The sequence below is a fragment of the Silurus aristotelis genome (genome assembly GCF_946808225.1).
Source record: "Silurus aristotelis genome assembly, chromosome: 5".
NCBI lineage: Eukaryota > Metazoa > Chordata > Actinopteri > Siluriformes > Siluridae > Silurus > Silurus aristotelis.
Genome location: NC_139578.1, coordinates 25,188,614 through 25,212,498, shown reverse-complemented (window position 1 = coordinate 25,212,498; position 23,885 = coordinate 25,188,614). Strand labels below are relative to the sequence as shown.

The following is a 23,885-nucleotide window of genomic DNA, read 5'->3' as shown; positions in this document are numbered from 1 at the left end:
GCATAGACAATTTGGTTGTGTTTATTTTGCACATCTGAGGTGCTTTTAATACAAAGCTGCTACATGTGGAAGCTGGTTTGCAGCATGTAAGAGAAAATATTCAATTTTGACTCGCGATGTATCGCAATTGTGAGAAAGTAACTTGTTAGAAAAAGAATGTAGTTGAGTGAAAATAATTTTGAGATAAGTATGAGATTGTGTCTGATTTAATTTTTTTATATAAAAACACTATTTTCTTCTTATGGCTTAAATGATCCTCCATTTTAAGTAAATGTTTCATACCACCAGAAAACTCTGTTAATCCATGTAATGTCAGCTGATCACTACCCCAGCAGCATGTGCATCTGTTTGGCAAGTTAAAAGACTTTATTTGGTCCAGTACATTTAAGAAATCTCCATAGCTGCAAGTTTGTGAGAAAACCTGCAATGTGCAAGAATACAGCTTTGTTACAAGGCTTTTTTTAAAGCCAATTTTGTGTTCAAAATCGTTTTCTCACACACCAGAGAATACTTTACACGTGTCTATAGTCGAAATACAGGCTCTTGCACAAATGTCCCTAAGCCTGTTAGCTTTATTCCCATTTAAAAATTCTCATTGAAAGAAAAACTAAAAATCAGCACAATCTGAGGTATAAATGTTGAGATTTTCTGATGACCATCTCCCAAAATCCTGCATTTTTACAGTAATCATTTCTGAGTTTAGGAACAGATCTGTGCTTGTTCAGCAACTCTAACAATAAAAATAAAGGATCCTAAATTCTGTCCCTTTTTTAACCAATCACTCCACCTCAGTGCCTCTATGCAGGTTTTTTAATATTCAAAGTAAACCAGGAAACCTGAATCCAAAAAAACAAACAAAACAAAAAAAGCAATCACACGGCGAGGCCGAATGAGAGCCTGAAGGCCATCTCCACAGGAACCTCCGGTATCGAGTCATGGAAACACACGTAGAACTCCTGAGGGACGGGTTCCTGCACCATCCGCCTGCAACACAAACAACGAAACTAAAGTTATAAGATCTGAAGGAAAAGCTACACTGAAAGTGAGAGCACCAGTTAAATATCACCACGAGAGTGTTTATAATTTTGAGCGTTGTATTACAGACACTAAACCGCTAAAAATGTTTGCATTTCACCATCGCCAATAAAAAAGAAACCAATAACAAGACAATTGCTGGAATAATCAGTCAGCATTTATACTTTTCCAATACGTTTTACTTATTTCTTCAGTCAATGGTATTTAAAACCCTAAAAATCCATTATTCCTTCAGATTTCACAGAGGATGTAATCTGTTTGTAGTTTAAGTCTGATCCCATTTACACCAACATTAGAGAATTAAAATGTAATAAATGTCAATTTCTATAATTTCATTATACTGTGTTGAAATGCTGCATAAATTGTATTAAAACCCTGTTCATGCTAAATGACACCTGTTAGCACGGTAGGTAAGAAACATTGGAACACGTACCCGATGACCCAGTAGGTCATGGTGGGAGCAGGTTTCTTTTGGTCGGTCCAGTTCTCAGGTTTGCACTGGAACAAAATGCCATGTTCTTTCACAGAACCGAGGCCTCGGGAATTGTGTGGCCTGTTGGCTCCTCTACTATCCTGCTAAACCACATATAAAAAGAGGATAAATCTACAAATACACCAAATAAATTGTCAACAGCACCCTGTTGTTGATTATTGTCTAATTAAACATGCGCACACGCACTCATACCCGTGGTGGCAGGGTTTGTTTAAAGGCTTGGCGGATGGACAGGCAGCAGTGGTGGAAGTTGCGGATGAGTTGAGGATGGATAGAGCCGCTGAGGTGGGATAGTTCTCGGTGTGTGGGAGTGATGAAGATGCCCTGCACCGTCTCCATCAGAATATAGTGAAAGACTGTGTTTTCCGGACCTGCTGTGAGCCTGCACACAGACACATACACACTGTTAATGACCTCCAATGTATTTTTTATTTAGTAGCACTAACACGGAAAACGCAGACACACCCATAAAAAGCCTTAATAATCCAGCTCAGAAAATGGTGTTATTTAGATTCGCAAAACCCCCTGCCACTTTTTTGTAATGTTACCTCAGGATTGCATTTATTCATATTATTTAGAAAATGACCTGTTTATTTTTTTTTATCCATACAGACTCACTTCAGAGTGTTCTGCATCTCCTCAGCCTCTTTCTCTGTCAGGCTCTTCTTCAGAGAACCCAGATAGAATGGATTGGGCTGCTTAAGTTTCGGAATCTGTAGTAAAACATTTATTTAAAAAAATAAAGCTCATATAATAAAACATATTTAAAATTTATTTAAAAGTTAGATACTCACTGAAATAAGATGGTATAATGTTAATTAAGATAAATCATTCAGAATTTATTAAGATTTAAGAACAGCTTGGTAGGATTTTCTCTGGTATATGCCTCATGCTACTACAAATACTGTTTAATAGTATAAAGCCTAATAGTAATTTAACATCTAATAGTAATCACAGAAAGATGTCATTACAGCTGAAGTATAAATGAAAGGTTATAGAGTATAAAATATACTGAAGTATTTTTATAATTGGATCAGCTAAGTATGCTTTCTTACTTTATTCTTTACAAAATACTACAGAACACATGAAACTCAACAAAAATAGAAGAAAGTAGGTAAAGGCAAAGCAAGCCGAACCTTAAACAGCCCTCCACTACTGCCACTGCCATCTGATCCCCCAGACCCCAGGGAGTCCCTGCGTGTACCAGCAGATGGCATCCTCAGCCCAATGTCACCCTGCTCACTCCCGCTGTCCGACAAACTCCTCTGAGGGCTCGGCTTCCTGCCCTTTGGTCCTGATCCTGCCTCTCTGAACAAGTTTCGACCAATCATACCGGGTGACGGTGGCTTGATGGCTGCTGTCAGTCGGTTTAGGATGGGTGAACTGCTAATCACATCCTGGCGATCCCGTCCACCAGATGGCAGGAACCAGTCGGCACAGGACAGGCAGGGAGTAGGAGGAGCTGAGAGGCGTTCTTCAATAGCCGACTCAAGACTCTCAAGCTGTAGGAGAGTTGCTTTGACCTGATCGACGTAGATGCAATCAGGACCCGGAGATCCGAGCGCAAGAGAAGCACAACCACCAGCTTGCAGTAACACACACTGCATATAATGTCTCTGAAAATATACAAAAGACAAAAGAATTCTCACTGTAGTCTTTTATATAATTTAATATCTAAACACGTTGATCCTTGAAGCTCAGAAAATCGAAAAACAACAATCACACTGAAATACAGAGAGAAAGCGCAAAAAAAAAGCCCAATAAGAATGAGGTGGGATTAGAAAATATAATGGAGTCATCGAATCAGAGCACGAAGTGAGGAGCATGAAGTGAAAACGTGTGCCTGATGTGTGAGGAACAGAACTACAGAGAAAGAATAATGCTGCGCCACTGGAGATCCAACATTCTGCCCAAAGACCTGACAGGAATGTGTAGCAATAAGACTAACAGCAGGGAGACGTAGCTACAGGCGGCACAGCTGAGAGGATATTGAATAAAGCAGCATGGCAGCACTGCGCACCCAAACACACACACACACACACACACACACACACACACACACACACACACACACACACAAAGGTAACATATTTAAATAATTGTACATCTGGATTGTTAAAAGCAAAATAACTGCCAATATGCCCTTGGATAATTACAACAAATCAGTCTTTATTTTTAAATAGTTTCAGTTCACCAGAGGTGTTTTATCATAGGTTTACCAATAAAAAGGCATGAGACACGCAAATCTGGTTGATTTTATTTATGTCTTGCTGAACATTGGTATGTGAAAGATCAATAATTAGCAAAAAGACCTGACCCATATGGACAAATGTATTGTGACACCTGACTTTTCCAGCCAAATGTGGTCCATCACGAAACTGTTACCACAAAGTTAGAGGCACACAATAGTCCCGGACGATTCTTCTATCATTTATTCCTCTCAAAATGTTCTGCTTGATGTTGAACTAATGCTGAACTGTATGTTCGGCTTGGTAGATACCACCAGCCGGCAGTGGTGGTTTTAGCTTGAATGGTGCAATGGGTGAACCACGTCATAACCCAAAGGATCCCCATTGTTTAGTTTCAGCTTTAAAATGCTCCTCTCTGCTTCAGCTACTGTCACTGGATGAGAAAGAACATATTCCCTGAGCAGTCCCAAATTTGGATACACCTCTCAGAGTTCAATTTCATGTATAAATATCACCCTTAATCAATTTATTGCACAATTAAATTTACGTCATTTTGCACAATTGATCAAACTCTCAGAAACAAGAACCAAACAACTCCTTGGCTAATTGTAGCCATACAAAATCTCTGTAAGCGTACTCCAAAATCTAGAGGAACATCTTCCAAGAAGAGTGGAGATTATTATAACTCAGATTTATTGTGCCTGTTTAAAATGTTTAAAGTAATTCAGAATCCATAGGGAATCCATATATTCCATAATTTAATAAGCAAGTAGGCTAAGAAGTAGTAAAAAAAAAAGGATTACTCTCTATGCAAAAGAAAACATAATAAATGAAAAATATTCATTAAATTCCACACAAAGCCTTATCAAATAGTTAGTAAGAATGAAAGATCCGTCTCAGTGATCATTTTTGTCATTTTGTCACAATTTAAGATCTTTTTTCTGTCACCTGCTACAATTTAAAGCTGCACTTCAATTCACTTTCATGTCACTAATTCTCTAAAGTGCATATTGATGATATAGATATAGATGCCCTCAACCCTCACCAGACCCACGATGAGGAGGAAGATGCGGCCATTGGACTCGCAGTAGCCTGGGTGGGTGGTGGTGGAGAATTCAGGCTGTGAACGGCGCTGCAGGAACACCTCCCTCCACACCACCAGCTGCCCCACACGCTGCTCTGCACCCAGACACAGCAGACAGTAGTGCTTACAGTACAGACACACGTCCAGCAGGTCCTCTTTAGGCAGATGGTTCGCTATCAGATAACCCTGAGTGGAAAAAGAATCGGTCTAAGACTTTAGGGGAAAACAAACTGCAATAAATTTGGCATTTTTCCTTTATTTCTGCTTGAATTTTGCATTTATGTCACACAGTTATACAGGAGTTAGAAGCATCTTCAGGATTGTACTAATGATACAAGACAAGTGTAAAAAACAATAAATCAATTGTTATGTATATCAATTTAGCATTGCTCAACTGCATATGTGCATCATGTCTTTTACTTACACACACACACAAACTTGGTATTTGATCTACAAATGTAAGACAACTACCTATAAACATAAAAACTATAAAGAATCTCATAGGGGGAAAAAGTGTCAGTCATCTTGTGTAAAGATTCTTCATCAACAAACTCAGACAGGAAGTGTGGCCCAAAGTTTGGAAAGTAGATTTGTGCAGTAAAGGGATTTGGGATAATAATACAGTTTCAATTTGTATGTTAGAGACTTTATATACATTAAATACGGTATAACTCTATACAGTATAACCCATCCTTTGTGCAGCACTTGTTTGGAATTTACAGAGCTGCAGTGCTACTTATGGGGAACATTTCTGATGTTGCTAAAAGACATAGGGGGATGTAGTGGGGTGATGGACTTACCTTGTAAAAGAGACAGGACCCTAAAATAACATACAGACGCCTCATGCCATAGAAGTCTTCTGACTGTTAAAACCAAAAGTCACAATAAAAAAAAAATTCAAAAAGAGAAGACTGCACAGTAATTTAGCTTTTATTTACATAACCTATAAAGAAGAGAAAGGAAAAATGTTCTTGACTGACCATGTCACCAAAGTCTGAGGACTCAAAGTCTGATAGAACAGTGTCCACTTCGACCTGTGAAGCCACAGAGAGGAGTTTCAGAAACAAGAAAAACCCACTTAAGACACTGCAAAACATTCTAATGATACTGAAAATCATACTTAACATTCACTTTTTTTAACAAGCGTGTGTGTGTCATTAAAACGTGTGATATATTTTTAACAATATATCCTGTTACCTCGCTTTTGTGCACCACTTCACCTGAAATTTTTACAATTTGTTTCTCAAATCTCTCTAGTGCTTGGCTTAATTAGAGGACATGCCTTAATGTCGGGTGGTAAAGTGAGCCAGCGCATGGCGGGTAAGTCGTCTAAGAAGAGGGTCCCGGATATGTTTAAGGAAGAGGAGACAGGGTTGTCAGGCAGACGAGAAGGTTGGATGAGTCTCTGGAAGAACATGCAGAAGAGATGATCCAACCGAGGAGCATTTTCCACCTGACAGAAGGCACTAGGGAGAAACAATAAAATGTATTCATTTATTTTTCTGCTGTTCATTCTACATTCAGTTTGGTAATAATGGTGGTAAAGGTTTAGTGGGTAGCTAGAAGTGGTTTCAATGCTGAAATACTGGCCTTGCTAAATTACCCCTAGTTGTGAAAATGTGTGCACGGTGCCCTGCAATAGCTTGGCATCCCATTCAAAATGTATGCAATGTAATCTCCTGCCAACATTTTAAAAACCACATTTAAATTGTTCTTGCCTTTTTCCCCAAATTGTTCACAGACTTCTTTTAACTGGTCAGAATCTCTATGTTCTCTTTCCTGCTAAATAACTACTATTACCACACCAAAGCAGTAAAAACCATACCAAATACACAAAACCACACAATTACAACTGCGCAAACACTCATCCTTTTTGGCTTCTGCCCCACTCATCTGTAGACAAACACCCTCTTACTCCCTCACACACACAGAACTATAAAACACTACAGGCGTAAAACACTACAAAAAGATCTAAATGTATGTTTCTATTGGGGGGGGTGGTGGCTCCAGCGGTTAAGGCGCTGGGTTGCCGATCGGAAGGTCTGGGGTTCGAGCCCCAGGTTCGTATCGCCAAGCTGCCACTCTTGGGCCCTTGAGCAAGGCCCTTAACCCTCTATGCTCCGGGGGTTCCTTACGAGGGAAATATCAAGGTCCGTGACGTCAGAATGACGTGGGGCCGCCTTCCCGTGGGCTCACCACCTGCAGGAGGGACCGTAAGGGTCTGTGAGGATTGGGCAGCAGTCGAAGGCGGGGGCCTGCTTAGACTGCTGCGACCCGAATTACGGATAAGCGGGAGAAAATGAATGAATGAATGTTTCTATTTTTTTTTTAATAGAAAAGAGGACACAGAAAATGAAAGCACTCAAACAGACCAATTTGTGTACAGTACAGCAGAACAGCACCCACCTCTGCAGAGAGCCGTACATGACCCTGAGAGTTCGCACCAATCCCTTTATAACATTCTGCAAATGCAGTAGTGGCACCCTGTAGGTTAAAACATAATTCAGGAACAATAAAAAGCCAAAAATTATACCAAAGTTTAGTAAATAGATTAGTGACAATTGTCCAATCACCATGGTGTTTCTGTGCAGTGTCTTAAAATACATCAGTAAGTCTTTGTGATCTCACTATGTAGGTTTTGGGTGAGACAGACTTCCATCATTTTTGTTACATAATTAACTAAACTGCAAGTATTTAACAACAAATTTCACTTATCTCCAAAAGAGAATAAAATAATAAAGTGTATTGAAACTATAGTTGGTGTGAGAGGATAGTCACATGATTACCTGTCAGCAGGTAGACCAATCACCAGCAGATTCTCTCCTTCCTTCCAATAACCCACATGGACTAAATGTTTTCTAAGCAACAGAGATGAACTACACACACACACACACACACACACCCATGCACATTGAATGGTTTGAAATACACATTTAATTAGGCATGTCAGAATCTTGATATTTGTCTAATAAATAATTGTTATATCAAATTAAATAGGTCGCACATCGTCTCATATGTTGTGTTTACGATAGCTAAGTAATCAAATCGTAGCTCGGATTTATATAAAATCTAACCTCAGTATGTTCGAGTTTCAAAGTGAGAAAATACATGAATGCCTCGATAAAACCATATCTTTTATTTGTTGTGTCCAAACACAAAAACCCATGAACTAGCAAAATGCTGGCAAGCGATATGTGCAATTTATTAACATTTACGATGTGTTTGCCTTCTTGTGTGGTGTTAATTGTGGTTAATGTTACAGATTTAAACAAACGTTAAATCTGTATGGTGACGGTTGAAACTAGTACTTTATTTACTACTGAAAATGTGAGCAGATATGTGCATATGATGCTATATTTTGAACATAGAGTTAAGGAGCGCTTCCCCTTAGTGAGAAGTTAAGAGAAGAATGAAAAAAGTTACCTGACTATCTGTCCTCCGGTGACATTCTCCAGCATATCACACAGAGTGAGGAAGATTCCTCGTATCCCTTTCAGCTGTGCTGCCGCCTCAGACACTGGGTACTGGTACAAGATCTCCTGCTGCAGAGAGAAAACACATAAAATAACAGAGATTTTCCACACAGTGTCTATTAGAAGTTATGTAAAACTAGTGAATTTAAACTATCAGTGCATTTGCTAGTTTAAAAATAAGATAATCAGTTTAGCTAGTTAGCACAGAGCTTCTTTAATCTGGACAATGTAACGGTTCAGTGAAAATGAAAGCAAGACAATCAACATTTTTCTTCAGTCATGAACCACAAAAGGGTTTTAAATGACTTCAATAAACTGCACTTATACTGCATCAATTCTTGCTATTCTGAGAAATGACAGACAAAACAGCTAAATCAGGCCATTTATATGGAATGGTCTCATAAACACAGCAAACATGACCCAATTTTAATGTAGCCCAGAATTAATTTAAGACGCAAATGTCTGAGCAAAAGCCCTTGTACTTAATCAATGGTTAAAAAAAGTGCCATAGAAAGGGATGCCATGGCACATGCATATTAAACTGACTGCTAATGAAGCATAAAATTTGTTGATGGACTAAACAATAATAAGCCAGTTGCATTCATTTCTATTTGTGTCTTTAAGTAAAGAGTATGTTTACTAATTCTCTCATAACCCTGTATTCTGAAAGTAAGGACATAAAAATAAACAGTTTTCTCACAGAAAGGCAAGCATACTCTATAAAAGGAATCTCTGCTCTAGTTTAAAATAAAGGAGACTAAAGAATTCATTCATTTTATTCATTTATTCAGAGTAGATGAAAAAGTGGGGACCCTTTTTTACTGAGTTCTGATCAGTATGCATAACAGGACACTTCAACCTCTCAGAAACCTGAAGGAAACACGGGTGTGTATTTACATACAAAACAAAAGCAGGACTGTAAAGGAGAATGTAAAAGGGTCTCAAAAGAGCACAACAGGACATGAAAACACTAAATCCTTTGGCACAAGGAAAGCAAATCCCAATCCTAACCTCCGTACTCAGATTGAAAACCTCTGGCTTCTTTAGAGTTTCAAAAACAAACTTGTATTTTCTTTCTGATTGACAGGTGATTTAGCACATTTGGCGCTATTTAATTATTTAATTATGAGGACATCCAAATATTTTGGTCCTCACAAAGAACTGAATGTATGCACATGCACACAGACACCCAGATGACAGAAATGTAATGTCAGAATGTTAAATCATGTTTAAAACTGTGTAATTTGTTGCATTGAGCGGTCACAAGCAGCTCAACACAGCTCCATCAGGTCCACAGGAGACTTTTAGAAATAAGAAAATCTAAATATTTGGGGGAATAAATTGGCTGCTTTTCCTCAACAGGCTGTTTAATAAGGTGAGGAACAGCAAAATAATTGAGCAGGTTGTTTTTGCATTCAGATTTGGGACATCATGGCCAAACAGGAATCTATATCAGGCCTCACCTACTGACAAACTGCAGTCTGAATGTAAAGCTACGAAAAAATACACAATGAGTAAAAATATTAAAATAGATGTTCAGCAGAGGTAATACCCTCTGTAAAAGATGCAGTTAATGTAATATAAGGCATATTTGAAATAAATTTATTTGAAAGGATTAAAGGATTTTGGTCTAATTAGAAAATGTATGGCATGAATTGTACAAAATAGATAAATTAGTCCACAGAATGACTGAAAGGAACATGTTTAGTTTCCACTTCAATCTCAAAATCCATGTTGCAAAATGAAGAACTAATGCCATAAACTATTCAGTAACTATTATGCATTTTTATTGTTGTTGTTGTGTAATAAATATGGTTACTGATTCTAATCTGTGTATAAATTAGTTGAATAATAAACTTACTGAACTGAGAAATATTGAAAGGCAGGAAGTAAACCCTATGAACAAGAACACAAGGTCTATAGTACCTGTGCCATGAATCAACTCAGTGAATACAACTCAATTATTCAAATGTTGTAAGATTCTAACCTCCATCAAACTGAATACTGTGCATATTATTGTCATTTTGGAAATGTGTACACATTCAGTGTGAGTCACCTTTTATCTGAGAATAACTATAAGACCTTAAAAACATTTCATCTGAGAGGTTCCAAGACTGGTCTCTCTCAAGGGTTTACTGTAATTCCAGCTCTGCATAAATCTAAATCTATTTGAGTGTTTCATGCCACTAACAAGACCGACTAATCCTCATAGGAGCAGATGTTATTAATGGAATGTCAGTTTGATGTTATAAATGATTTAGAACAAGCTCATCTCCTGTTGCTGTTGAGTGAAGACACCGCTCAGTGTGGCTGATGTGTTTAGTCACTGCTGCCGCAGCTCTTCTGGCAGATATTAACTGAAGAAAGGTCGAAATTATGATGTGAGGCAGATTAATTGGGCCTTTCTCTCATTTTTAAAATACTTGCTGGTCCATTCTGTTATATCCTTCGATGGCACTGTTCGGTATATTTCTTTTTTGACTGACTTACTAATCAAAAGAGAGCTTCCAGAAAGATATGTACAACCTTAACCACAATTAAAAATAAAACCTCTAGATTTCCATTTACAACCATTCCATACAGAATGCCAACATGAATGATCAAATGTACACCAAGGAATCATGATGAAGTATAGCCAACATTAGCTGTAAACATTTTTCATAAGAAATACAAAAAGCTGGCATAATAATGATTTCATGACATAACTGAAAAAATAGCATTATACACCATTCAAATCTATATGTACTCCTCTACAATATAAACCATAGGGGTGTTTTAAGATGAACCTAAAATCACAGTAAATTCATTTATGTTTAAAACCATATTATTTTTTAGTGCCTTTATCATTTTGCCAAATGTCTGCAAACTGTTCTAATTCAAAACAAATTCCACTTTTATTTGTCACAAACATGACCAGACATGCTTCATATGGCCGTCCCTTTACACAAAAAGGAACTGTAGTTAATAATAAAAGCAAAATATTTTTATTTTTTAACTTTCTCACTTCATGTACAGAGATGATTGTAAACATTTAAAGCACTGACCTCCACCTGAGCTGACTCAGAGTCTAGTTTAAGTGACAGGTACATGGCGATGTGAGGAACGTGCGCTACACTCATCTGCAGCTCCGTGGTGTCCTCACCCCAAAGGAGTCGCACCAGCTGGCTGACGGGGGCGGTGGGTCTCGATCTCGGCACCTCAGAATCCATTACAGTGCTTGCGATGCCAGTCTCCAGAGTCAAATGCACCTGAGAAATGGTCAGCGAACAGGAATAAGCACTCGCCGTTAATCACAATGCACAAATAAACGAAACGGTACTTAAAAACTAATAATAAATAGCTAAGGTTGACATCTTAATGATTGCAAAAATATGAATAATTGCAAGAAAAACTATCCAAATCCTAGCAGGCAAACCCTAGAAGTGGTATTCCAGAATAAATTGTGGTCATTGAGTATGTTATATTAAATCTAACGCTTCAATCAAGAACTCATTATTTTCTCTCAGTGTAAGAAGAAATTAGGGTGTGTTTGGGTATGCTAAAGGAAAATTTGCCATAAATAAGCAAAAGAGTGAACAGAATACTAAGAAAAGGAAAATTTGACAAACTTTACTGTGCCCTAGAAAACATTATACTACAGTCATTAAATGGTCATTCTGAGGTGGTGAGGAAATGGACAGATATTGCATCAGGGCTGTGAAAAAGCCAAAGTCAGTCCTTCTTCAGACTTAAATAAAAACTGCAGTAAATGGAGCTTGATCTCTCTACATTTGTCAGTGGGTGTGTAACATGTATGTGTAACAGTGAAAGCTGGACCGAATGCTGGGATCCAAAAGCAGAAACCATGTTTCCACAGACTGACCAGAAACAAGCATTCAAGCTGTTTTGTGCCAATGTGTGAGTTGATACACTATTAGAACAAAGGTTTGTGAACACCTGACCATAAGATTTGTATGTACTTTTTGACATCCCATTACAAATTTAGCCCTTATTTGCAGTTATAATGACCTCCACTCTTCTTGGAAGATGTTCCCCTAGATTTGTGAGTGTACTTGTGGAGATTTGTTCTCATTTATCAAAAAGGATGTTAGTAAAGTCAAGTACTGATGTAGGTGAGGTGAGGAGGCTTAAGGTGCAGTCAGCATTCCAATTCATTACAAAGGTGTTCAATAGGGTTCAAGGCAGGGCTCTATAGCAGAGTATCTTCTGCTCCAACCAATGCAAAGCATATCTTTATGCAGCTGGCTTTGCACACAGTGGCATTATCATGCTGGAACAGGTTTGTGCCTTCTAGTTCAAGTGAAGGGAAATTTTAATGCTATGCATCCAAGGACTTTATATACAACTGTGTGCCACCAACTTTGTGATAACAGCATGGGAAAGAACCACATATGACTGTAAAAATCAGGTGTCTCCATACTTCATACTCCATATAGTAAAAATATGTAAGTGTTTTGGAATGTGCACTATTCATTGAGAAGTTAAAAAGAATAATATATCCTACAAAATATTAAGCTAAGCACATGGCTTATGAATACATGATCACAGTTATGAAGAATTTGGTTAAAAACAAAAGGACTGGGTTAAATATAACAAATGTTACCAATTCACTGGTCTTAGTCAAGAAACTACTTTCAGACCAAATTCCTTAAAATAAAGGAAAATTACTTTTATTAAAGGAAAATTTAAAATGAAACAACTGATAAGATAAGGTGTTTAAATGCCCACCCCTGACTGCCACTTTACTGTGCAACCAAAATATAGAAAACTTTGCACATTGAGGCAGGACACAAGTAAAACCCATAAAAAGCAGCTGAATGGTAAGAGCTCCACAATCTTCCACAGGTTTTTAACAAGCAGAGAGAAACGGGCCATTTCAATTGACGCTGAACCACCATTTCAACCTCAGGGTAACATGTTTTACCAAAAAAACGTAAGATTTGCTGTTTGTGTACTGGTCAATAATATGGTGCTGTGTTTTTGAACGTAATCTCATTATGGATACAAAATGCTGGCAAACATAATTTTTTTAAAAACTTGATACTAGCCTGGCCTAAGAACTCAAAACATGACACATCTAACCTTATTTACCCAGTGAATGATCATGTCCTCCAATATACAACAAAGCAGTTTTAAGAAATAAAGAAAAAAGACTTTTTGCTGTTCTTTGCTGAATCTTTTGGCGTAATTCGCTTTATGCGCTCATCCTCTAATCTGTCCTTTTCTCTCTCCCCGCTCTTCCATCCGCAGAGTAATAGCACTTTTCCTGTGGCTTCCAAATGTGAGCCGTGCCATAACCGCCATCGCTACCCTGGCGACACAACCATGCAATCCACATTCCAATGTTTTTCAGGCTGCTGAACCGAACAGATCCAGCTTGGGAAGAGATCAGAGGAAATGCTTTGTTGGACATAAGCGTACATATAGTAACAAGATAACTTCATGTATAAAGGAAGCAATCTATATTCTTATGTACAAAACTTAGATGCTAAATGAAAAAAAACTTGAAAGATTAGGAGATGATGTAAGTGATAATGCTAGGGTTTTCAATCCAGGCCTAATCAGTTACTCAAAATCGTGCTGCCAAGCAAAAATACATGCACAAAGAACTCTCTGACTTGCTCATAAATGCCTCATAAAACAGGACTGCATTTTATTTAGACTCCTCTAAAGACCTCATATTATCTCATGTAGCCACCATATGTTACCCTGACACAACGTTTTCTAAATAAGCTACTCTGCACTTTGAAACCAGACGTCTGTATTTAAGGGATTAATCGGTTTCGACTTTTTAATGAAACGTATTCTTTTTCTATGAGCACTTGCAGTCTGCTGTGTCCCTACCCATTACAACATGGCTGCTATTTGAGTTTAAGTTTTAGATTTCTTCGTTTTTTTTATTTAATAATTCCACAACAATTATTTTCCACATTTAAAACACATTTAGAACATCTACCATCCATTAAACAAAATAATCTTTAAATTAAAAAACAAATCTAGACCACCAGTGCAGCAAAATTCCATAGAACTAGGCTATATTTAAGACAAATATTTATTAAAATGGTAGATGTCATCTTTAAATGTATGTTTGAAGGATTTGCCAAATTCAGCATGAAGCTATACATTTGTGCCTTAAGCTTTTCAATCTCCTCAGCACATTCTGCTGCATATAAGTGGTAAAAAAAACACATTAAACAGATCAAACGCAGAAGCTTTTTATAATTGGGTTCCTCAGGCCCAGTTTATATTTGGTTGCTGTTGGAGACCAACATGCTTTCTGTCCAACGTAGAAGCTTTGTTTAAAGTACCACTTATAAATGCCCTGAGAAGTAATAAAACACTAAAAGGTAATAAACTATGGAAAACAAATCAACAAAATTTGTTCTTTTGAATCTCTCAGGATTTTTGAATGGGCACTAAATTCTGGTCCAATGACATCCACAGTGTGCAGATGGGACGTCACGAAATGTCTGACGTTTGGCATCTGTAAATAATTCTAACTTTTATAGTCGCATTATGGTGGTGTTTCTCAGAGTTGCGGTACAGTAGGAGTGTGGGTTTCCCAGAAGACTTTAACAGACTTTATTTACTATTTTGTGATGTACAAAATGATGATCCAGGGACTGCACATTATGAACTGGAATGCCAATATAACTATGATGAAGCACATAAAAGAGTGACAAATTAGAGGAACCAACATAAAGAATTTAATAAAGTCATCATGAGTTTCTATAAAAGCTTCAACAAACAGATTGTTTGGAACTGTACTGGAGCAATGGTGAAGACTATTTTTTGCAAAAGACATTCCCTTAGTTATTGTGTTTTGATGATGATAATGAGGAGAAGGAGGAAGAGGAGAAGCACTGCCTTAAACACTACAAAATCTCCCATAGATATTCATTTATAGATATTGACATTTCAGTATGAAGATCAGTGAATATTAATATCATTATTCTTATTATAATAAGTAATTTTTCATCATACTATTCAACAACCTTCTAACCTGTTCATGGGAACAAAGTCACAATGGAAGACGCCACTTCCTCTTGGCTATTAAATGCTTCATCATTGGATAAGAGAGATTAGTCAGAAGAAGTTCAGGAGTGTTCTTCAGTGACTCTTCCCAGGAGTCAACACCCGTCACACAGCATAACAATGCCACCGATTTTTTCTTTCATTTCCATTCATTTGTATGTTGTGATTGTGATTATTAGCCTAAACAATGAATGAATGTTTTATCATACTTTAATTACGTTCACATGTCCTTAATTGTTTTATTTCAAATGACTATAGGTATTAACCTACTCGTTTTCACCAAAGGATTTAAACAATAGGTCATTTCAGTGTCAAGTTGAAAGTATTTTACTGAACCAATGTGAAAACACATTCAAACACACACCTGTGTTGGTCCAGAAATACAGGACAGAACTCGCTCAATATTCTCAGATGTAACTTCCACATCATCAACAGCTACAAGAACGTCACCTAAAAAAAAAAAAAAGATTATATCATTTAAATACCTGCATCATCTTCACTACCAACAGACAAGGGCATCATTAATCGCTCCAAGATTAGTATCGTATGGATAAAAATATCTGATTCCCTGTTTTTTAAATACACTACCAAACACCACATGATTTCGTTCTTCTGCGAACCGAAACCTCCACCACCTGCTTTTCAGAGATCTGCACACTCCTATCTCGTTTATACAGATCCCTGCGTTATTTTAGACATTTAAATGGCTTAATTGCTTTAACATGGCCAGGCATTTCAGAGCCACATGTAAAAAACTAGTTTGTGGTGATTTATCCAGTTGTGTAATTCCATTGGAATCCCTTTGGTGTGTCTGGAATTGGACATGCTGGACTACTGTGGATTTCGCCTGCATGTCATTTCATATGAATGAAAAGGTCACCAAAAATTTGTGAAATTTTTAGTAAAATTTTCCTCACTTATTTTTTTAAGGATTTCTGGATTCCTCCAATGTAACTATTCCAAATAAAAGTGACGACCGGCTACTGATCTCTAACACACTCAAAATTTGTGCATTTTAAATGGATAGTAAAAACAAATAATGCTGCATCTTGTTACATTTAGAGTTTAATTAATGTAATTTTAAAGCAGGATGGTTGGCAAAAGCTTAAAACACACATCTGAAAACTTTATCTGAGATTGAATCTTCCAATTAGCATTCTACACTCTACAGACACTTTAATTTGTACTCAATTCAACCTCCTGTCATCAGATCTTTCAATAAATGTAACTCTTTTGTGAGCAGTTTTCTCTCTATCAGACGGCAATTGTAATACGCCAAATAAAATATTCATGCCCAAAAATGATGTGGCTGATTTATTTTAAATCGCTAACGCAACGAGTCTCAACAAGTGCCTGGAAAATATCAAAAGCTGGAAGGCAAATCATTTTCTGAAATTAAATGAGAACAAAACAGATGTTATTCTCTGGATTTGGCCCACCCACCCTACAAACAGTATAATTAATAACATCGGACACTGTTGCAATATATTAGACTTCACATTAGGAACTTGGTGACGGTGGCCAAATCTGATGTTAAGAGAAGCTTCTTTCAACTTTTTACTAAACTAGACCGTGTATATGTTTTCAGGATCTGGAGAGAGTTATGCATGCTTTTATTTAATTTAATCCAGTCTGCTGTAATGATTAGTATAAGGGTGTAAATAAGTGTTTTTCACCTCACAGTTATTATTAAATGCAGATGCTAGAATGCATATTGGTGCAAATAAAATCAGAACACTGTTGTTGCAGCTTCTCTCCCCTGGAACGCAATCCATTTTGGGATAACAATTATTTTATTTGGGGCTCTTGAGTGAAGCCACAGAAAAGTGGTCAGGGAAGCCATAGACATCTGGAAGCAGGAATGAGCAAAACTGACTGGAGAACATGCGAAGGGTGAAGAATGACTATGCATTTACTTTTACAGCATTTGGCAGACACTCTCGTTCAAAGCAACTTACAGTTATCTAAGCTGTTTAGGGTTCAGGAGTATAGTGGTAGCTTGGTGGTGCTGGGACTTAAACTTACAGCCTTACAAAAAAAAGGCCAATGTCTAACCCACTGAGTAAACACTTTGCATCTTTTCCTATTTTTTTTCAAATCAATTGATGACTTTATGTAGTAAAAGACAAATTACATCAAAATTTCTAAAAGATTCAGAACTTAAGTCTCCTTACCAATTAAAATCTGTGCACACTTGCTTGCAGGACTATGGGGTACCAGCCCATAAATGACAAGTCTCTCTCCATTACAGCTCAAACCATTCCGTGTCCTAAGTACCACTCCCAGTAATGCCTCCAACAAGCCCCCTTCTTCTGGGGAAGGTGGAGACATATTGCCCAATCGTTTAGGGTTGATGTATACACACACATCTTTCAAATATGGCTGCTGCACCACCAGTCCCGTCCGCTGCCCAGTCTGGTTTTTTAAAATAGACGCCGGTTGTTGAGATGCTCTGCCATTTTTTCCATCAGCCCTGCTTCGCGAAGATGGCCGTCGTTTGCGTCCGAGGATTTTAGCGAGCTTCTTGAATTTTGGGTGTGATTTTGTGTTTGAGTCGGCACGTTTTTTGCTGCCTTTGTCAGGGATGATCTCTGCCTCTTTTTCACTGAAACGCACATGATTGGTGGCAGGAGATTGAGCGGTTGTTACTTGAGAGAGTACAGCTTCTTCTTCGCCCTCACTCAGCTCCAGGTAGAAGAGCTCACCATTCTTCTGAACATCGTCAAGCCACTCAGGTTCAAGCTCGCTGTGACAGGAAAAAAGGATAAAGAATAATTCTGATAAATTTTTTCAAATTCTACATTGACAGAATTACTTAATCTGTCACATAGGGCTTCAGATATAAAACAAGCACATGGTGGAGCCAGGGATGATGCATTAAGGTGGCCAGGGAGGTGCCAGCAGTTATCCTGGGGTGGCACAGAAATGATCACTATGCAAACAAACATGGCACTCATCTAACCTTGAAATACTTTGTATAAGTATTGTAAGTGCCCAAAGATGTGTTTTTGTGCTCAAACACTCGGAGTTGATCTAGGCTCTGAGGTTGTGCTGCACTACTCATCATAAACATTTTATGAATGCTAAAAAACTGCAATACTAATCAGAGTTTCACAGTTCAAACATTATTGTATAGATATGATCAAGGTTCTCCTATTAATTAATGTTTGAGACATTATTTTCATATTTTAAAAATGCAATTACGAGTGGGGTGGCCAGTGGGGTGCCATGATTATCTCCATGGTGGCCATGGCCACTGCTGGCCACTCCTAGCACCGTCGAAGACAGGCAATAAGCCAAAATAGATTAGATAAAATAAAATAAAATAAAATCTGTACACACACAAGGTTATAGTATACAAGTTAATAGTGTGATCTTGCATTTTAGGCTGCTTTTCACATCTTCATCTTTATGTGCTTTCCGTATAAAAGTGAATTTTCTGACTGAACTCAATGACCCAGTTAAACATAATTTGAAAAATGGCAACATGTGACCACCTGAAACACCACACATTGGCCTTAAACCCCATATTGTTTTTACATTTTTCCACTCATCTGGCCTCGTCTAATAGTCATTTGAACCGCACAACAGTTCTGTCTGGCAGCACAGGATGAACTTACAGGGTGCATTACAAAGTGTAGGGACTGCTTTAGGGAAAACTTACCACAAATCCTTTCAGTCCCAAACGCTCTCACAGTGCAGAAAGTACAACACCAAAAATGCACCTAAACATAAGTTTTCTTTCCTTTCCCTTTAAACGAGACCACACCATTTCTGTGGTGAGGGCTTAAAAAAAACATGAATTCAGTAAAGATGAGGAACAGCATGTAATTATTTATGAAGGATGGCTTTCTAAATTAGAAGCAGACCTTCTCTTTAAAACTGAAAGTCAGGAAAGGAAAACTGGCATTTTTGTTGTTGTTATTTTATCCAGATGATCAGCACCAGGGATACTTGCATGTACACTATTATATACATTAATCATTACTATTAAAATAAAAAAGATCTGAGACATGTTTAACACTGAGACTGTGTGTATAATGCTTGGTTTGATCAACCAATGCATGCTATAATAACCTATTACATTCAGATTTTTGTCTATGTGAGTATTTTCCCCATAACTCCAGGCTCTTACTCTGAATATTCCGAGTCTTTGGATGAACTGGAGTGTGTTTCACTTCCATCGCTGGTTTCAGCTGCTTCATCTTCTTCGTCTTTCTCACTCAAAGCGCAGGCGGAATTCTTCTCAAAACGCGCTCCGAACTCTCTATAGGCCATTCCTACATTTTCTACAAACCAGTCAAAACTTTTCAATGTGTGTAGTTTGTTCCAGGATATGTGTTCGCCTGTTAGGAATCAGTTATGAGACGTGAGACGAACTCGCCATGTTGTACTCATACGGGTTCTCGATGGGGAGCACGTGACCGATTATCGGCGCGTGATTGGATAAGATTAGGGTTGCTGTAGCAACGTGGAAGCTTTCGGTTGTGTGTACAGTTCATATTTGAAAGGCATACAGACAGTTAATGACCCATAATAATTATTATTATTTGAAATAAATATATACTATATTAAAAATATATATAAATCTTAAATGAATGGAGGCCATTTATGCAGGATATTTATTTGTCGTACTTATTTAAGTGTGTCTGCACATTTTTCACTGCTATAGCCTATCTATCCATCCATCCATCCATCCATCCATCTATCTATCTATCTATCTATCTATCTATCTATCTATCTATCTATCTATCTATCTATCTATCTATCTATCTATCTATCTCCGTGCATTTTCTTTATGGTGTAAAAATACACACACACACACACACACACACACACACACACACACACACACACACACACACACACACACACACACACACACACACACGTGTCTTATGGCTCAATAAAAGCAAATAAACGTTCAACCCGAAAACTATGTAACTGTAATTCAGGAACAACTTACTATGAACTTAATTAACTAAATATTAAAGCTAATATAAACAAATGTATAAAACTTTTTAAAAAATGTTTTTGTAATATACATTTGCAAGATATTATACATTTGCAAGATATTATACATCCATAAAACAGAGTATACTGAGTATACCCTTTGAGTATAACCAACAATAAGCAGGCTGAGACTGGTTATTAACTCTCTGCCTAAATCTGTTTATTGGACAAATAAAATAAAACCAGTTGTTAATGTAAACACACTGACCTGTAGAGTAAAACACTGCGTATAGAGTCAAACTCGTCCAGGTCTGTGCAGGCAGGTCTCAGGTTTCTCCCAGAGGAACAGATAGTGAACATGATGCTTCATGCTGTCTGTCTGCGCATGTGCAGCCAAATTCATCAATTATACACCACAGAGGAGACACAGTGACCACGCCATGAGAGATCTGTCTCTAACACTGGGGTTAGCGCTGTACATAGAAAAATCAAGTTCAACACACGCACACGCACGCGCACGCGCACACGCACACGGACTCCGGCACCGAGATATAGCGAGACAGCATTCACACTCAAAATGTCACTAATCGAAACGGAAAAAAAAAACGAAACTAATCTTAAAAGTAATACTATTGAAATGTCCTTCTGATGGTTTTGGTGAAATGCTGCACTCCTGAGCACTTCTCCAGATCTGTTCAGAGCCCTTCTCCGTCGTTAAATCACTCTCATACCAAGTGTGGAGAGAGAGAGAGAGAGAGAGAGAGAGAGAGAGAGAGAGAGAGAGAGAGAGAATAAGGAAGACAGCCAGAGACAGTCAGAGAGAGAAAGAGAGAGAGAGAGAAAGAGAGAGAGAGAACGAGACAAAGAGGGGGGGAAAGAGAGGCAGGGAGAGAGAGAGAGAGAGAGAGAGAGAGAGAGAGAGAGAGAGAGAGAGAGAGAGAGAGAGAGAGAGAGAGAGAGAGAGAGAACGAGACAAAGAGGGGGGGAAAGAGAGGCAGGGAGAGAGATACACATAGAGAGACAGAGAGAGAGAGCAGACAGAAAAAGAGAGAGAGACATAGAGAAACACGCATAGTCATAGACAAGGGGGGGGGGGGGGGGGGGCAGCCAGAGAAAAAAAAAGAGAGAGAGAGAGAGAGAGAGAGAGAGAGAGAGAGAGAGAGAGAGAGAGAGAGAGTGAGAGACCTTCATAATATTATACTATATAAATAGTTGAAAACACTATTTGTAAAGTACATGAGTGCAAATGTGTCTACTTTCTGTCTGAAACATCTCAGACAAAACAATTGACAAAACAGTTTACAGCAGCTTCTGGTTTTTATAATACTGTACTGGTTGACACTACCTGATCTGATACCAGAAATAAATCTTTACTAGTGATTCTCTTGATATAAATTCACATTTTTAGTGAAGTTTGCACATTGAACAATACAAATGGTCTTTCCAGTACGGATCCATTGGTCCTCCACAGATTGCACCTGTGGGCTCTTCTGGTGTAAACTCCAGATTGTGATTTAGCCATGGAGAGGCCTTTTAGAGGGCATCCAATCATGCCAGCATTTTCACATCCTTCGATTGGATGGCAAGAGTGCGCACTAGTCAGATTCGCAAACTGTAGAAAACTGCACAAGCTGAAATATGGATATGTAAAAATTGAACATTGTAAGAAAAGATCGACCAAACAGTTAAAAACATTTGGTATTAAATTTTTTTCAATATACCATTTATACCTTTTATACCTGCATTTTCTTTCCTGTAGAATTTGCACAAAAACACACCATTTGCCTTTGTTTCCAATCCCCAGGAAAACCATGCACAAAATGCACAAAAAAAGGGACCTTGTTTTTTAAGGTTATTATTGATGGTTCTGCTAGAGATGATGTATGCTTGTGGTGAAGCTGTGGCTACAGTGAAAGGAGACTTGTTGAATTGTGTTAATTGGGGTTTTTGCTTCAGTAATGCCATTTGTCTATCCAGTATGTGACACCTGTCTCTGAAACAGCGCAGCTTTTTAATGCATTTCTGTATAATATTGATTTTTCTTTTAGCTATGGTGTCATAATGAAGGTATTAAGAGGTCGGTCACCACCGAAGGCCTAGGTGTGAGTAGAGTATAACATTAAATTTAATTAAATTTATAAATAAACAAATGTTTCTGTGAGATTTCTGACCTGTCAGAAAATCTTGGCTTATCTAATGTGATTTCTCCACCTGTAGCTCCTGTACTGCACACTGGCTCTTCACTCTTCTCCATCACCACATCCGCTCATTCACAGGGTCTTTGGGATTGTTCAGTTTATTCGTGTGGTATTTTTTATCTTCCTCCACTTTTTCTGTGTTCTGCACTGCTGTGTTTACCTCCGTCAGCAGTGGTTTTCAGTCTTAGTGGATTTAACACAATTAGTGACATCCTCAGTACAGACACTAAGGCTGAGGGTCACTGTAGGGGTTCATTTCAGTGTCACTAATGTTCATTACATTGTCTGCATCGCGATATTTTCTTCAGTGATTCCCTCAATGCTCCTGTGTGGTTCCTCACTGACCTCTTCCATCTCCACCCCACTTGATCACATTGCTTTGCTCTTCTTTTCTTACAGAAACATCACATGCAAATAATCGCAATTTGAATTAGAATTGTTTTTAGTGAGCAAATGTGAGCAATTTCTTATTTACGTAAATCTTTTATTCAATGATTGCATTATCCACTTTATTATCAACGTGACATGACATGATGAACTGCTTTTCACCGCTTAAATTTGTATTATATATATATATATATATTTTTTTTTTTACACAACTTCTCTATATTCATTTCATTTGTATTATTTAGACATATGCACACATACAGTATATGAGATTTCATACTGAGCACAATGAATTTGTAGGTACATTCATATAATTAAGACCTTCCTCTGAGAGGCAACACCATAACTTCTTTTTACAGATACAGTAACAACTCTGAGATCATGTACATTTATGGCATTTCTCTGACGCTCTGATCCAGCCCTTATCTTATTCAACTGAATAACTGAGCAGCTATAGGGTTAAGGGCCCTAAGAGGTGGCAGCTTGGTGTGGCTGGGATTTGAACTCATGACCTTCGGATACATAGTTCAAGGCCTGAACCACAAAACTACTGCGTCCCAGGTTTAAGTCTAACCATTCATGCCAAATATATTAAACATGATAATAGATAATAAATCACAACAATAAAAAGAGCATTATTTACTAGTGACTTAATATAAAAAATTTCTCAATACTATACCTTGAAAATATTATCACTTAAGATAATTACCCAAAGAAAAAAATGTATATATATTTAAACACACACGTGTAATCATATATATATACACAAAATCTAGTATTTTTATTATTTCTGACTTTTAACATATTTGCCAGAATCACTCTGATCATGTATTCTTCCTCTCCTGCTCCACAAGAAGCAGAGAACGTTCATCAATAACTAAAGCACATGAAAGAATCATAAGCTCCAATCCGATTCACGCTCAGGAGAACACATCAAACCTCGTCATCGTGATTAGGGAGACGTATCGCTTTCAAATCACATTTCCGAGTTAGTTACTATAGAAATGATCCCTGAAAGTATAGTCTTAAATTCTCATC

The 23,885-nt window shown here is 37.7% G+C and overlaps 1 protein-coding gene across 8 annotated transcripts; it reads right to left on the bottom strand.

The window, feature by feature from the left end:
- Positions 1–3: 3 nt before the first annotated feature.
- On the bottom strand, positions 4–21,046 carry intu (inturned planar cell polarity protein). 8 transcript variants are annotated; one of them, XM_083542659.1, is made up of 18 exons: positions 20,893–21,046; positions 20,531–20,735; positions 19,445–19,598; positions 17,484–18,055; positions 15,674–15,759; positions 11,319–11,522; positions 8,225–8,343; positions 7,588–7,677; positions 7,208–7,285; positions 6,084–6,267; positions 5,782–5,835; positions 5,602–5,664; positions 4,763–4,987; positions 2,665–3,144; positions 2,147–2,241; positions 1,721–1,910; positions 1,469–1,611; positions 4–984 (listed from the first exon to the last, which is right to left on the bottom strand). In XM_083542659.1, exons 3-18 carry the CDS (start codon positions 19,585–19,587, stop codon positions 873–875), a joined length of 2,838 nt encoding a protein of 945 aa, XP_083398785.1. In that variant the 5' UTR covers positions 19,588–19,598; positions 20,531–20,735; positions 20,893–21,046; the 3' UTR covers positions 4–872. The 8 variants fall into 8 exon arrangements, with proteins under 8 accessions (XP_083398785.1, XP_083398784.1, XP_083398789.1 ...); XM_083542658.1 differs by lacking the exon at positions 20,893–21,046 and having other exon boundaries at positions 20,531–20,803; XM_083542663.1 differs by lacking the exon at positions 19,445–19,598 and having other exon boundaries at positions 20,531–21,046.
- Positions 21,047–23,885: the final 2,839 nt, after the last annotated feature.